This window comes from Lethenteron reissneri, chromosome 40, assembly GCF_015708825.2.
Source record: "Lethenteron reissneri isolate LAM-NWPU_2019-01 chromosome 40, ASM1570882v1, whole genome shotgun sequence".
Classification (NCBI taxonomy): Eukaryota; Metazoa; Chordata; class Hyperoartia; order Petromyzontiformes; family Petromyzontidae; genus Lethenteron; species Lethenteron reissneri.
Genome location: NC_083818.1, coordinates 12,210,607 through 12,223,864, shown reverse-complemented (window position 1 = coordinate 12,223,864; position 13,258 = coordinate 12,210,607). Strand labels below are relative to the sequence as shown.

At 51.8% G+C, this 13,258-nt stretch overlaps 1 protein-coding gene across 1 annotated transcript; it reads right to left on the bottom strand.

Annotated features, from left to right (window-relative positions):
* Window positions 1-217: 217 nt before the first annotated feature.
* Window positions 218-12,221, bottom strand: LOC133352385 (cysteine protease ATG4C-like). Its single transcript, XM_061567996.1, has 13 exons — window positions 11,917-12,221; window positions 10,278-10,463; window positions 9,282-9,472; window positions 8,753-8,836; window positions 8,164-8,436; window positions 7,670-7,824; window positions 7,232-7,392; window positions 6,773-6,843; window positions 6,119-6,365; window positions 4,973-5,052; window positions 4,247-4,323; window positions 2,993-3,112; window positions 218-2,636 (listed from the first exon to the last, which is right to left on the bottom strand). The coding sequence occupies exons 3-13, from the start codon at window positions 9,412-9,414 to the stop codon at window positions 2,445-2,447; spliced, it is 1,593 nt and encodes a 530-aa protein (XP_061423980.1). The 5' UTR covers window positions 9,415-9,472; window positions 10,278-10,463; window positions 11,917-12,221; the 3' UTR covers window positions 218-2,444.
* Window positions 12,222-13,258: the final 1,037 nt, after the last annotated feature.

Sequence of the window (13,258 nt, the reverse complement as noted above, 5' to 3'; positions counted from 1 at the left end):
AAAATGTTTCACTTGTTCAAGAAAGTCTTCAAAAGGGAACGCTGTCATTATTACAAATGAACGTGTGCACCCTGATGAAGCGCTAGGTTTGCCGTCACCACACATCTGCCTGGTTGGATGGCGACCTGTCACAATCTCCACCTCGTAAATCAAACAAAACTCCAAGAAACCCAATCACAGATCACGTAGAAAGAAAACACAAAGCTTCCCTTTTAATCTTCAGATACTCTTTTATGAAGGCAACCATATTCCTCTTCTGGACAACAACGTATCTTAAAAGATATTTAACATCAACGGAAATTAAATCGGCTTAACATTTGTATCGGTGTTGACTCACGACGCCCTGCTGCCCTGTCCGGCGTGTCTCGGACTCCAATTCCAACGACCCACCACCGGCGCTCCCTCCCACTGTAACCAACCTTCGTTTAAATACAAATTAGGTCATTACACACTGTACACACCCGATGATTGTTAAACACGTGCCACGTGACAGTGGCCATTCCAATTAAGACAAGAGAGTTGTGTATGTCCGTGTCCCCCGTGATGTAACACACGCGCGTTTTTAGAGAGACTTATGTTGGTCAACACATCTCACGCGACGTAAATAATGCAGATTAAAATGTATCCTAATTTTAATCTGCGTTCTTACATGGGACGAGTTTACCAACCATCTGTTGCATGTAGCGTCGTGCAGAGACAATCTGAAATTGAACCGCGGCGAGTGGTTAACGTGGAGAGGCAACATCGCGCGGTGGGTCGCAAGAACTGGAGTTGGGATACCCGCGAGTAAACAGCCTCCTGCCCAGCGGGCAGTGGAAGTCCCGGCGACCGCTGCTCGGCCTACCCAGGTTTGCCTCTGGTTTGAGTCTCAGTCACAACAATAAGCTGGCCACCGCCCGCACGCGTTGACTGGAGCCGGCACGATGACCCGACCTGATGGGCTACGCGGCAGCCAAGATTCATGCGAGGACGTCACCAGCGTGACAACTTGCCTCCCGGATTGATCTCTGGAGAAGAACTCTAGCTGGCTCTGGGCAACACCATGGGGCGTAAACCCGAGCGTGGTTGAATGGTATAGACAGCAGCAAGGGCATTGGAAACTCCTTTATAGACATAGGGGCAGCGTGTGTCGAACACGATGCACATTTCATCTGATCCGTGAGGACCGCACAAACGCAATAAAAAAGACCATGGTCCAGTGTAAGGGAGCTTCAACGTGTAATCGACAGTGTGTCCGTACATACCAACGTACACCCGGGCACAGTGGTACGCCTGTGTGCACACAAGCACAGTCACAAAATACATTAACATTTCCCTCGCTACATTTCGAGACAATATTTACAAGCGAATAAAAAATTGCACTGTCAAAATTCATTCTCCGAAAGTTAAAACGATGGTGATGTGCAAAACGTCAGAAAATGATGCTACAAAACCACGTGCGCACAGCTTAGAGCTTGGATAGGGCCTCATGTACAGGACGCTGGGAGCTGGACGTACAAAGTGCCTGGGGCTAGGTTCAAAGGTGTCACGTTAAACCAACGACCACCGATTACCACAGCTTCCTGCTCGAATACTGATGGAAAAATGTAACAGCATTAGGTGCAAGCAATGGATTTGTCATGTTTACAGGAAGATCACCCTGATTACAAGTCTCACAACGACTTGGAAAACAAGCACTCCTTTGTCCTCAGGTACATGTTGTTGGGCAACAAGTACATTTTTTAAATTAAAATGTTCTTGAGCGTTAAAGGTAGCATCAACGTTATTACCATGCTCTCGAGTTCTCAAATGGTTAAATAAAATAAGCCTGAGATTTCAGAGTTATGAAAAGAGTTTTGAAGTGAAGGTCACACGCAACAGTTGTAAAACAGAAGGGATTGAATGTGATGTCACATGGAAACAGAGTCTGCAGGGCAGCGATTATGATGGTGGGAAGTTACGGCAGGAAAAAGTCCTCATGTTCAAGGGATACGGAGCTGCAGAAGGACCAAGTCTGTACAGGAGCTGCCCTGCGGATTGCAGGCCCATGGCGGGATTCAAGTCTTCAAAGCTGCGCTTGGCAGTGAGAAGTTACAGCATATCACAGTCCCCAAAGCAGCTTCACCGTGTTCAGGGTGCCATCAGCATGACACTTGGTAAAAGCTGCATCTAGGGATGCAAGGTTACTCATTCTTCTCAGACGTCTCACGAGGTGTGATCACGGATACATCCTCTGAGAAGAATAGGGGATGAGAGATGACAGCAGACTTAACTCCGCCGAGACGACTAACGAGGTGCGGCGGTGCTACAGCGGCAGAAGAATCACGGGATGACAGATCATAATCTGTCATCCCGTGATTGATAATTATCAATCGTTACAGCAGGTTTAACTCCTTCGAGGACTAACTGGGTGCGGTGTTACACAGCAGGCTTAACTCCACCGAAAAGACTAGCGGGCTGCCAAGTCACAGCAGCACGAAGTCCTCGGAGGAGCTGCGCTGGGCGGCTCGACGGCACACCGGGTGGAGCCGCACGTGCCTCTCAGGCCTCGGCTCCTCATCCTCCACGTCACGGCTCCGCCCCGACATGAAACTGAAGATGGGGTAGCTCTCCTGTGGCAGGCCTCCTCCTCCAACGCCCGCCGACGGCCGGAGGACCTGCGCCAACGCACGGCGAGACACGGCAAGGCAAAAGCATCGAAAAACAAAGGCAAGCTTGAAAGACCTGCGCCGAGTAATACAGTTATAGATTTGCGATTTTTTTTTCTTAAATTACAGAAATCATTGTCAGAATATGTGCTTTCTGCCCAATCATCGGCCATCAGAAATACTATATCCACTGCTGGATGACGGCCTCTCCCACGGTCACGCTGCAGAACAATCCACCCGTTGCAGGCCAACCGCACGTCTCGGTCATCCGCGTCTTTCCTGGGCCGACAAGTCCCTCCGCTCTCGCGAGTATAGCGGCAGCGCGAAGACGTCCTATGCTCAAAGCAAGCCGGGCGCACATTCACCTTGACGACTCGATCGCGGAACGCGAGGAAGTCGTCCCTCGTGCGGCAGTAAAAGCCCAGCGTGCAGCTCGGGTCCATCTTGGTGAACGCCGTCTTCCGTGGTGAGCAACAGTGGAACGACTGCACGGGGGAGGGCAGGCGACATTGAGCACACACGGCACGCCCCCGTGAGTGGGTGAGTGGTGTGTGTGATGAGTGTGTAATTGGTATGTGTGGTGAGTGTATGCGTGGTGTGTGTGGTGAGTGTGTATGTGATAAGTGTGATGATTGTCTAAGTGGGGTGTGTGATGAGTATGTAAGTGGCGAGTGTTTAAGAGGTGTGTGTGATGAGTGTGTGAGTTGTGTGTGATGAGTGTGTGAGTGGTGTGTGTGTGTAAGTGGTGAGTGTGTAAGTGGTGAGTGTAAGTGGTGAGTGTGTAAGTGGTGAGTGTGTAAGTGGTGAGTGTGAGTGGTGTGTGTGATGAGTGTGTGTGATGAGTGTGTAACTGGTGTGTGTGATGAGTGGAATGAGTACACCCAAATCATCCGCAAAGCACCCCATCTCACCAGATATTGGGTTTCCAAGCAGAATTGAGCCTGCGAGTGATTTGATATGAGACTGCCTGAGAATAGCAGGTGCTGGAGGACTGGGCTGTGAGATGGCCAGGAGATGGAAATAAATCGATGGACTTGTAAAAATCCAAGTGTGCATGAATGTGTCATAGGTTTCCTCCAGAGACTCAGGTTTCCTCCCACATAGCAAACACCCGGAAAGTCAAAGTGATTTATCTCTGATACAAGCAACGAGCAGATGATCGTCTCTTGTTTTCAGCCCTGAGCCAGCGCTACAAAATCCACATTCCTATGGTGGGGGCGAGTCTCTCCATAGGTAAAGCATTGTTGATTTCCACACAAATCGGTACTAATTTTACTGACCCCAGCGTAATTATGGACTGAATCAACCTTCCCTTTGCGAGCCACTCGGTCTGTCACTGAGCCACCTGCTCGGTTAAATATAACTGGGGATAAAAAGCAAAAAAACTAAAATCCAAATCTGTGTTTAATAGTTCTTAGACAACCTCTCAATGCGATTTAAGTTTGTGGCTGTGTTCAGTTCACCAAGAATCCCTTCCAAAAAAACTACTCGTGATTATGCAAAGCTCAGATAGCATTGCTCCAGGCCTGGATCAATCGCAATTTCAGCTCAGCCAATTAATTACATATGACCCCTTTACAATCGTAATCGCAGGTTACTCCCGTGTCCGCACGGCTCACCTCAACCGGGAAGTCGGGCTGGGCAGCATCCACCGCGGTCTGGCAGTAGTGTGGGTCCAGGTAGATGACGTGGTCATCTGTGGGAGTGTGCATCAGCAAATTATCACCCTTGCAGCAGTAGCAAGGCCAAGAGATCACCTTGGCCAATGATGCTGATGCTCCTACACCTTGCCATCACTTTGTTCTCCTAAATCTCTCAACTGTTGCAGAGTTTCACAGTTGTCCTTCGGTGACTGCTCTCACCGTATCATATTTTATTTTACGAATGCATTGACTGTTTTTTGTTATCTGGCTTTTGGTCTTTCGCTTGTTGCACAGTTAACGCCCTTCCAAGGATCGCAGACTCGGCATCATCATCAACATCTATTAAAGATTCCGTGACGCCATTCGCAAGAGGAGGCCACTGATGTGAAAGTGTCATCCAAATTTGCCATATTTGAAAAATTACCCACAAACGGGCTCATTTGTTATCCACACTTGCCAGGACCCTGCTGATGAGTCTCGAGACTCAGTGAGGCTTTCCTGGGTGAATGAGCGAATGAGCGTACAATAATCATGGGTTTTAGGTCTTACGCAGTTGACACTCCCTCCAAGGACCACGCACTGACAGTCTCATCATTAAAAGAGAGGGCTTGAAAGCTCATTAAAGGAGCCGTACGAGCTCTAGAGAGGCACGAGTGATTGTCGTCTGTACAGCGGCAGGAGTGTGGAGCCAGCCCCGCTGACCTTGGTATCCAATGAAGTAGAGTGAGTGCTTTGGTTTTCCTCCGATGATGCCGATGCAGTTGTCCATTTCCAGGAATGCCCTGCACACGACACGCACCACACGTGTTTGCGCGTCACCACCAGAGGGGGCCTTCCTCGCTCACGGCGGGGACCGGAGAACGTCCGACGGGTTGTCTCGCCAGCTGGCACCACGCCCACGCGAGCAGAAACTGGCTCAACAGCAGCGGGTCCCCGCTCTACAACAATTATGATTTTATGCGGGACTCAACATTAATCCGCTAAAATCGACTGGTCTGTAGATTCGTTATGATTATGTGCAATTACATTTCACACCGTGTGTACAAACTGTGGACTCTCAGGATGACGGCATACCAATGCTGCTTCGAACCATTTCACAATGTGGAGTTTTACTGTAAATGACGGGCGTCACAGCCATATAAATGTCTTTACAACTTCTCTCTTTGCCATGGCCAGAACAGACATATCCGTACACGTACGCACCAAACGCCCACGCGTCGCGCATTGGCCGAGCGTGGCACACACACCGCCGTTGACTCCATGCCAGCCCGTGCACTGCCTTCTACTCTACTCGGCTCGCTCACATTCCCTGACAAGACCTGCACACACCTGGACACGACATTGCAATCCACACACTCCCTTCTACTCCCGCAGGCTTGTTTGCCCTTCTGTACACTCCCTTGCTGTACACTCACTTTCAATTCTCCTGGAAACTCCCATAAATCTCAGTTCCACTTCCATACACTCCCACGATTACAATCTAATACACTCTGTCACACTCCCACACTCTCCCATACATTTCCTATTACACTCAAATACCTTCACGCTCCATTACATCCCCACTCTGTTACACTCACATACACAAGTTAAATTGCCACACACTCTGCTAGACTTGCACACACTCAAGTTACTCATGTACACTCCCGTACACTCTTGATAACACTTTATTACACCCCCACGCACACCCATACACTCCCTGTTACACCGTTACACTCCCACTCTGTTGCATCCCCATACACCCATGTACTACTCCCCAGACACTGCATCACACTCCCTGTCACACGCCCATAGGCTCGCACGTTTGCGTGGTGCAGGTGGAAAAGCCCCGGGCCACTCGGGGAGAGCCGCACCTTGACGCAGCTGACGTAGACTGGGTTGAGCGTCTCTCCTCCCAGCCGCACCGGCACGAGCACGAACAGCGCCTTCCACTCCGCGCTGGGCACCGGCGACATCACCGCCGCCGATTCCCCTCCACCCCCTCCTCCGCAGCAACCGGCCTTGACGTCTAGAGGGCCCCGCGATCCCAGGGCTTCACTGCTGTCTGAGCTCCCTGCGGCTGTCGGTTGGCACAGCTCCTGCACGTCGCCGGTGTACACTGACCACAGGAAACCCACGCCGCTTGTTTGTTGTTGTCGGATACGTGATTACTTGCGCTGCTGGGTACTCACCCCCCTGCGTAAGGTAGCAAGGTGTTACAGCCCTGCAGCCAAAACTAGCTGGGGTAATAAAATCCAAAAAGTCATTCCTGAGCACCCAGAAGCAGACTTTATCGCTTCGTAATCCTGTGGAGTACGTTGCCGACCCACCCTCTTGGGCCCTGAGCATCACATGACTGTTCTTTCACCCGCGCACGCGTCCATTTTTGTCTATCGCGCTAACTCAAGCTGTGCAGAAAAATGTGTTACGCGTATTATTACACATTGAACTTAAATAATAATTAAAACGCCTGGCAGTGCAGGTTATCCACAGCGCTGATCTCACGCGAACGCGAGCGGCCATCACCTGTGCAGTCCTGGGCCACGTACACCACCGTGTCCTGCAGGAGCTTCTGCTCGGCTTCTTCGATCGCCTTCCTACAGCGCCACGAGGTACGGCAGAGACCACGGGGCACAAAACCAATGCTGTCGATCGCCGGGGGACTGCGCCATTTCCATGGCCTGGCTGAGGGCATCCCACAGAGAGGAGTGTCACCCCAGTGCAGATCTAAAGCTCAAGACACGCGACCCGCGATACCGCACTGTGAGGGACGATGGATCACGGACGAGGCTGGTGACCGAATGGCAGCTAAAGACGGGAATGCGCCCGAGAGAACGACGACAGCAGAGAGGGAGCGATGAGATCGACTCCAGCGCAGGAGCAAGATGGATTGTGGCACCTCTGTTAACTAATAACAAAATTAACGAACGAGCGTGAGATTCGGGGCCTTGCGCAGCGCCCACATCCGATTCGAGCGAAACTCACTTGAGGATGTGGGCGACGATGGCGGGGCCGTACCAGTCGCCCGCACGCTTGCCCGAGCTCTTGCCGAACTCCACCAGCTTGTGGATGCCAAATGGCGAGTCAGGCGCATCCGTGAACCAGCCGAGGATCTGCCGGTATGTGTCTGTCTGCTCCGTAGAGGCCTGCAACAGGATGTGCAAACCGGCCGTGGTGACACCTTACATTGGGCGGCCAGGGCATAACCTATCCCATCAGATGTATGTGTGTTCAACTTCTTTCGCACCGTATGTAGCCAACCGTGCTAATCGGAGCTAACACTCACCTGGACTTACAAGACTTTCCATAAACACATTTATGATTTCCTACATCCTATACACACTAATACTGTGTGTGTCGTTTATAACTGTCCCAACCCCACCCTGCAGGACAGACATGCACCGCTCAAGCCCCGGTAAGTACCATCCAGCTGGTGCCTGCTAGCCGCAAGGCGATGCTGTCGTCCAGAAATCCACGCCCCACCATCACGTAGTCGGGCTCGCCGGGGCTGGAGGACAGCCGCCCGGGCGCCTCGCTATCTTGGTGCAGTAGCTGTACAGCCTCCTCGCTCTGCCAGTCTGCGCCGCCGACAATCACAACAGCTTTTGTCACCACCTCCAGAGCCATGCCTGCATGGCTAAGTCTTTTTTATTCACGTGATATTGCAGAGTTGGAAGTAACAATCGACCATTGTGCCCAAGTCGCCCTTGTTGAAGAGGCAACATACCACGTGTCTCATTGGGCTTATTTTGCCTGCTGGTTTAATAAAGCAGAGTGACTGTAGTTGTTGATGTTGTGTAGTTGTTGGTAGTGGAAGCGTTGGTAGCGTTAGTCGTGTTAGCGACGATGACCGTCATCGCCGGTGACGGCGCCGTGTGCGCGCGCGTGCCGAGCCCTCCCTGGGGCCCACACTTCACCTCGGCCCAGCAGGTGGTGCAGCAGGCCCTGCGCCAGCAGCATCTGTCCACTGCGCAGCATGCACCCCCAGCCCGTGTCCGTGGTCCAGCCCGAGCTCCCCAGCTGTGGGAACTCGCGCCGGTACGTCATCCAGATACGCGACGCGAAGTCTCGCCGGAACGCACGGAATGCTGGTCCCAGCCCTGCCGGAGCGCTACCACCGCCTCCTCCGCCCGGCACGGCGTCTGGACAGGAGGAGGAGCCGGTCGATATCTTCCGAGGAACGTCCACCACTGAGCAGGGAGACGCACAGTGCTATCGTTAATGTAATGTTACACCTCACTATGTGCGTGCGTTTTCGTGCATGGAGACTGCTTCGAGTAGCTTTTCAAGCACTGCGCTGCAAACCTGGTGGCCTGGCCACGAAGTACAATTAAATAAGCCCCACGCACCTCGTACAGCACGAGGAGGCCGTTAACCAGCAGTGGATTGACAAAAAGCTGTAATGTATATAGGTACACTTCACAGGCAGGCTACTTCCCTGGCATTAGTTAACCCATTTGTGTGGGCACACAATGCTTGCGTAATCACACGAACACACACAGTCACCTTCAGAGGAGCAGTCGTACTGCTTTCCGAGCAGGTAGATGGGGGAGTGGCGACTGAAGCTGGTTTTGGTCTTTACGACCCACCCTGCATGCAGAGACACAAACACCCGCACAGTGCGACCATCGCTCCAGGGGCCTCATACCACGTCAAACCACTGAGTCCAGCACTGCTGTACGCCTGGTTTCAAATGCAGGCTTCAGCCACCCGTGAATAACAAAACAATAATTTTTAATTTACATACCTTCTAAATGCAATCTTAGCTGGATATGTTTTGTAAAAATGATAAAAGTTAAAAAAGATTTGCTTTCACGGGGAGTTGATGGGGTCAGGGCAAGGAAACATGGGGGACAGGAGACAGAGTGACAAGGTGACACAGCCCAGGACAAAGCCATCGAGTGCTTTCGTAACCTGCCCTGGGTCCTCTGAATTCATCCCACGCTAACCACGAAGTATGGTCAAACAACCCCCACGGCCCACACGGCGTGGGGAGGCTCTCGTCCGCCAACGCTGGGGGTGGCGCATTGCTCACCGTGCTTGACGTTGTTCCACGCGGCCATCAGCTTCGACTTGAGCTTGTCCACCTCGTCCACCTCCACGTCCTCTCCACGCGGCGCGAGGCCGTTCCAGTCGGCCGCCGGCACCACCGCCGCTGCCACCGCCATCCTCCCTTCGGCCTTGTCCCCGCGGGCCACCAGGCGAGAGGAGCGACCCGGCAGACGCCTGACGCAGACAGAGCCACGTCGATGAGCCACAACCTCCAGAGCCTACTCACTTCCATCACGTGCTGCGAGATGTAAAGCTATACACTTCTCGTATTAAAATGAAAATGTCTTTGAAACAACCCCAGTGTACTCTTTAAGTAGAATTTCGCAAGATTCTCATTTAAACTTGAACACACATATAGGAATCCTCGAAACACATTAAACATATGCAGGTTAGAGGCACCGTATCGACTGTTAAAAAAGGTAGATAGGCTTGGGCAGGGCACGCTGCTAGCAGAGATGATTGCCGGCGGCAGAGAACAACAACAGAGTGGCGGTGAAGGGAGATAACGTGCCTGGGAGGACATCGACCACAGAGACAGAGCAATGAAATAGGCTCATGTTCAGGTTCTAGATCAGGGGTGGGGAACCTTTTTTCTGCCAAACGCCATTTGGATATTTATAACATCATTCGCGGGCCATACAAAATTAGATTTATGTTGCTATGAAAAAAGGGCCTAGATTTATGTAATTTCGAGTCGTGCGGTTGCCTTGCCAGGGCCAGATTAAATTATTTCGAGGGCCTTATACGGCCCGCGGGCCGGACGTTCCCCACCCCTGTTAATCTAGACCGATTGTTACATCGTTAGACCGTGAGAGACGCAGGTGGCTTTGGACGGCTTTCATCCAACAGTAGTTTGAACGTGGCTGATAATGATGACGCTGCTAAGAATGACGTGAAAATAATGACAATAAGTAGACACTGGGACTGTGGAGATAATGATGATGACGATGATAATGTGGGTTGCAAACACCCTCCTCACCTGCTGGCAGGCGTGTGGCGTGACGACCCTCCGTAGCGCTGGTTTGCGGTGGCGGCGGCGGCACTCGTGGCGCCGGCGGCGTCATGCTCCGGCTGACGGCCGGGCGCCGCGAGGATGGGGAACTGTGACGGTAGCAGCTTCGCGGTGCGGGCCCGGCCTCACGGTGCCGGCCTCACAAGGGCAAAGCTGCTCACGCAAAACACGAGCACAACCCCAATACACACACACATACTCCCATCAAGCCTCCTTCATGGACACGGGCGCCTGGACGGTTACTCGCGATTACCAGGCCACCGTCATCACCGGGCAAGACTCACGCTGCTGCCGATGTTGTTTGGCACAAACGAATTGTCCCAATCAAATTGTCCCATGACGAAACCATTGCTCGGTTAATTCAGATGTTTCGCCCATTACCACGCCGCGATTTTAATCTTTAATATTTTATTACAATGCAAAAATTATCATTATCTGCTGCATGTGACCTCATGTGCAGCACTACTGCTGCCACCACACGTCCCAGTTGGCATCGTTATTCTATTGAAATAAAGTGATTGACTATTACCCTCTTGTGCAAGCTCATTGGCCTGCTTCATGGAAAGTTAATTCTCGACTCTGCCGGGACATGTGGGGGTACCGCGAGGTGCCACCCACTGTAGCCCTCATTGCGCAAAGCATTCGTTTGGTTTCGCGTGGCTGCATCAGATGCCACCGTCTGTGAACCACTGCTCCTCAGAGGTCAACTTCCATGTCGTGAGTGAGCCGATTCGCCAGACTGAAAGCTCGTGACGAGCATACGCTGCCTCGTGGGAGGCGATGGCACTCACGGCAGGCACACGACGCGCACAGCGCAGCCCTTTGACAATCCACTGCTGGATGAAGGCCTCCCAACGCGCTCGCCATCGCGCATTGGTCCGGTGTCACTGTCACCCATTTGACTCCCGCACGTGACATTGATTTCATAGCTCCGTCTCTGCAGTGGTCATCCTCGTGATGAATACAGTGTGCTGCTTATACTGCACTGTACGAGTAAAACAGGGTGCATGGGAAGGAGAAATATAAAAAGGTGTTCGATTTGTCTTTCTTATAATGGTAAAGCCAACAAGTGTCACCATCAGACACTTTCAGAGTTGCAAATCGAAACTCGGGGAAAAAATACTAATCAGAGCGAGTGGAGTAAGACCATGCGAACACACACACACAAGTACACACACACACAATTACACAGGGAGACACACACTAGAACACGCGTGTATAGAATAACACAGCCACAAGGACAGACATGTACACAATCACACAGACACAAGACGAATACAAGAACTAAGTTACTAGTAGGTACACGATGGCACACAAACACACAGGTACACAAGCACACACACAACACGTAGGTACACCACACTTAAACACAGCTGTGTAAATGCACAGATACACAGGAAGACACAGCTACACACAAACTTAAACACACAAACTTAGACACACAAACTTAAACACAATTGGCTTCTCAGCTGCCCCACCCGCCAAACCTCGCCTAGCTGCCCTCAGCGGGAGGCCTAGTGCAGGCTTCCCGCAATTGCCCAAGGCGAGGCCCGGCAGGCCGGTAGGACGGGGGCACGGCGAGTGATGTCACCACATCGGCACTCACCTCCAGGGTCAGCTCACGACGCCGTCTCACCCGAGGTCACCCGAGGTCAGGTCACGCGGGGTCAGCCCAGGGAAGGGGCCAGGGTAGGCGACCGAAACTCCGCGGCGCCCATGCCTCCGCCCGGCCTCGCAGCGTAGGAGGACTCTGCGCAGCAGGTATACAATAATAGTACGAGTACTATTACTTGTTGAAGCGATACGTTAGAGAAGAAGAACCCCTTTGGCTGTCGTCGCAGTGAGCAGCAGAGTTCGCGATTCGTTCAAAGGCGCCGAGACGGGAGCGCCGCGCGCGTGGATCTCGCAGCCGGCGAGTGAAGAGTGGGCGGCGAGCGCGCCCAGCGGCAGCGTGTTTCCCGGTGCCGCACGCTGCAACGAGCTGCATTTACTGCGCTGATGGCTTACAAAGTGAAATACAGTATTTACGATGTTTTGATTATTATCTTCATTTATTGAACCCCTTGGGCAGGAGGCGTCATGGCTAGACCGGATGATGAGCAATGGTCGAGACTGGTCACGGAATTGCAGTCAAAGGAGGGGAAACTGATCTCAGAGGACGGACGCTGGCGAGATGGGGCAGTCGCACTGGACTGTGGCGGACAGCAACAGCGTGGGGAGGCCCTCATCCAGCAGTGGATAGACAAAGGGCTGAAGACGCACACGCAACGATACAATGTAGGAAGCGTGGTAATGCGACCGCATCTCAAGACGATTCATGGGGGGGGGGGGCGAGGGGATTTATGTTTATATTTTTTGTGGTGAAACACAACTTGATAATCTTGGTTCTTTCGGTAAAGTCACCTAGAAGGGAAGTAATAAAAGAATAAAAATAAAACATAATAAAATAATTCTCACGTCGTGAGAATTATTTTATTATGTTTTATTATCCCTTCTACGTGACTTTACCGAAAGAACCAAGAAGATGAATCCCTGCAGTCACGAAAGCTTTAAATCGAAATACAACTTGATAAGTAGGGGTATGACATCAAGTTCTCGAGTGATGTTTCTCCATGTCCACAGTGAACTGTTCACGTCTCTATTATATCACTCGAGTGCTATGATGACGCTCCTAACCACATGTTTTAGTTTCACACGTGCGCGAGAGGCCAGGGCACGCAGCACAGCTGTGTAGCTACAAGATGAGAGCCATGGGGTTGTTTTAATTGTCCTGTAATTCAAGGAAGTTCCCATGCATAGCGAGGTCATTTTGAGCAATGCCTCATGCTCCATTTGGTTAATTACAAGCTCCCTCCCGGCCCAAACTTCCCTTCGTCATCATACACACACAGAGACCGCACACACATCAATACACCACACACACATCACACACATCACACACCACACAC

Coding starts and splice junctions, on each gene's coding strand:
- LOC133352385 (XM_061567996.1), bottom strand. CDS start 9,414: ATGGCGGTGGCAGCGGCGGTGGTGCCGGCGGCCGACTGGAACGGCCTC. Junction 8,837..9,281: donor GTGGAACAACGTCAAGCACG/GTGAGCAATGCG, acceptor CTCTGCATGCAG/GGTGGGTCGTAAAGACCAAA. Junction 3,113..4,246: donor AGCCCGACTTCCCGGTTGAG/GTGAGCCGTGCG, acceptor TCCCCCGTGCAG/TCGTTCCACTGTTGCTCACC.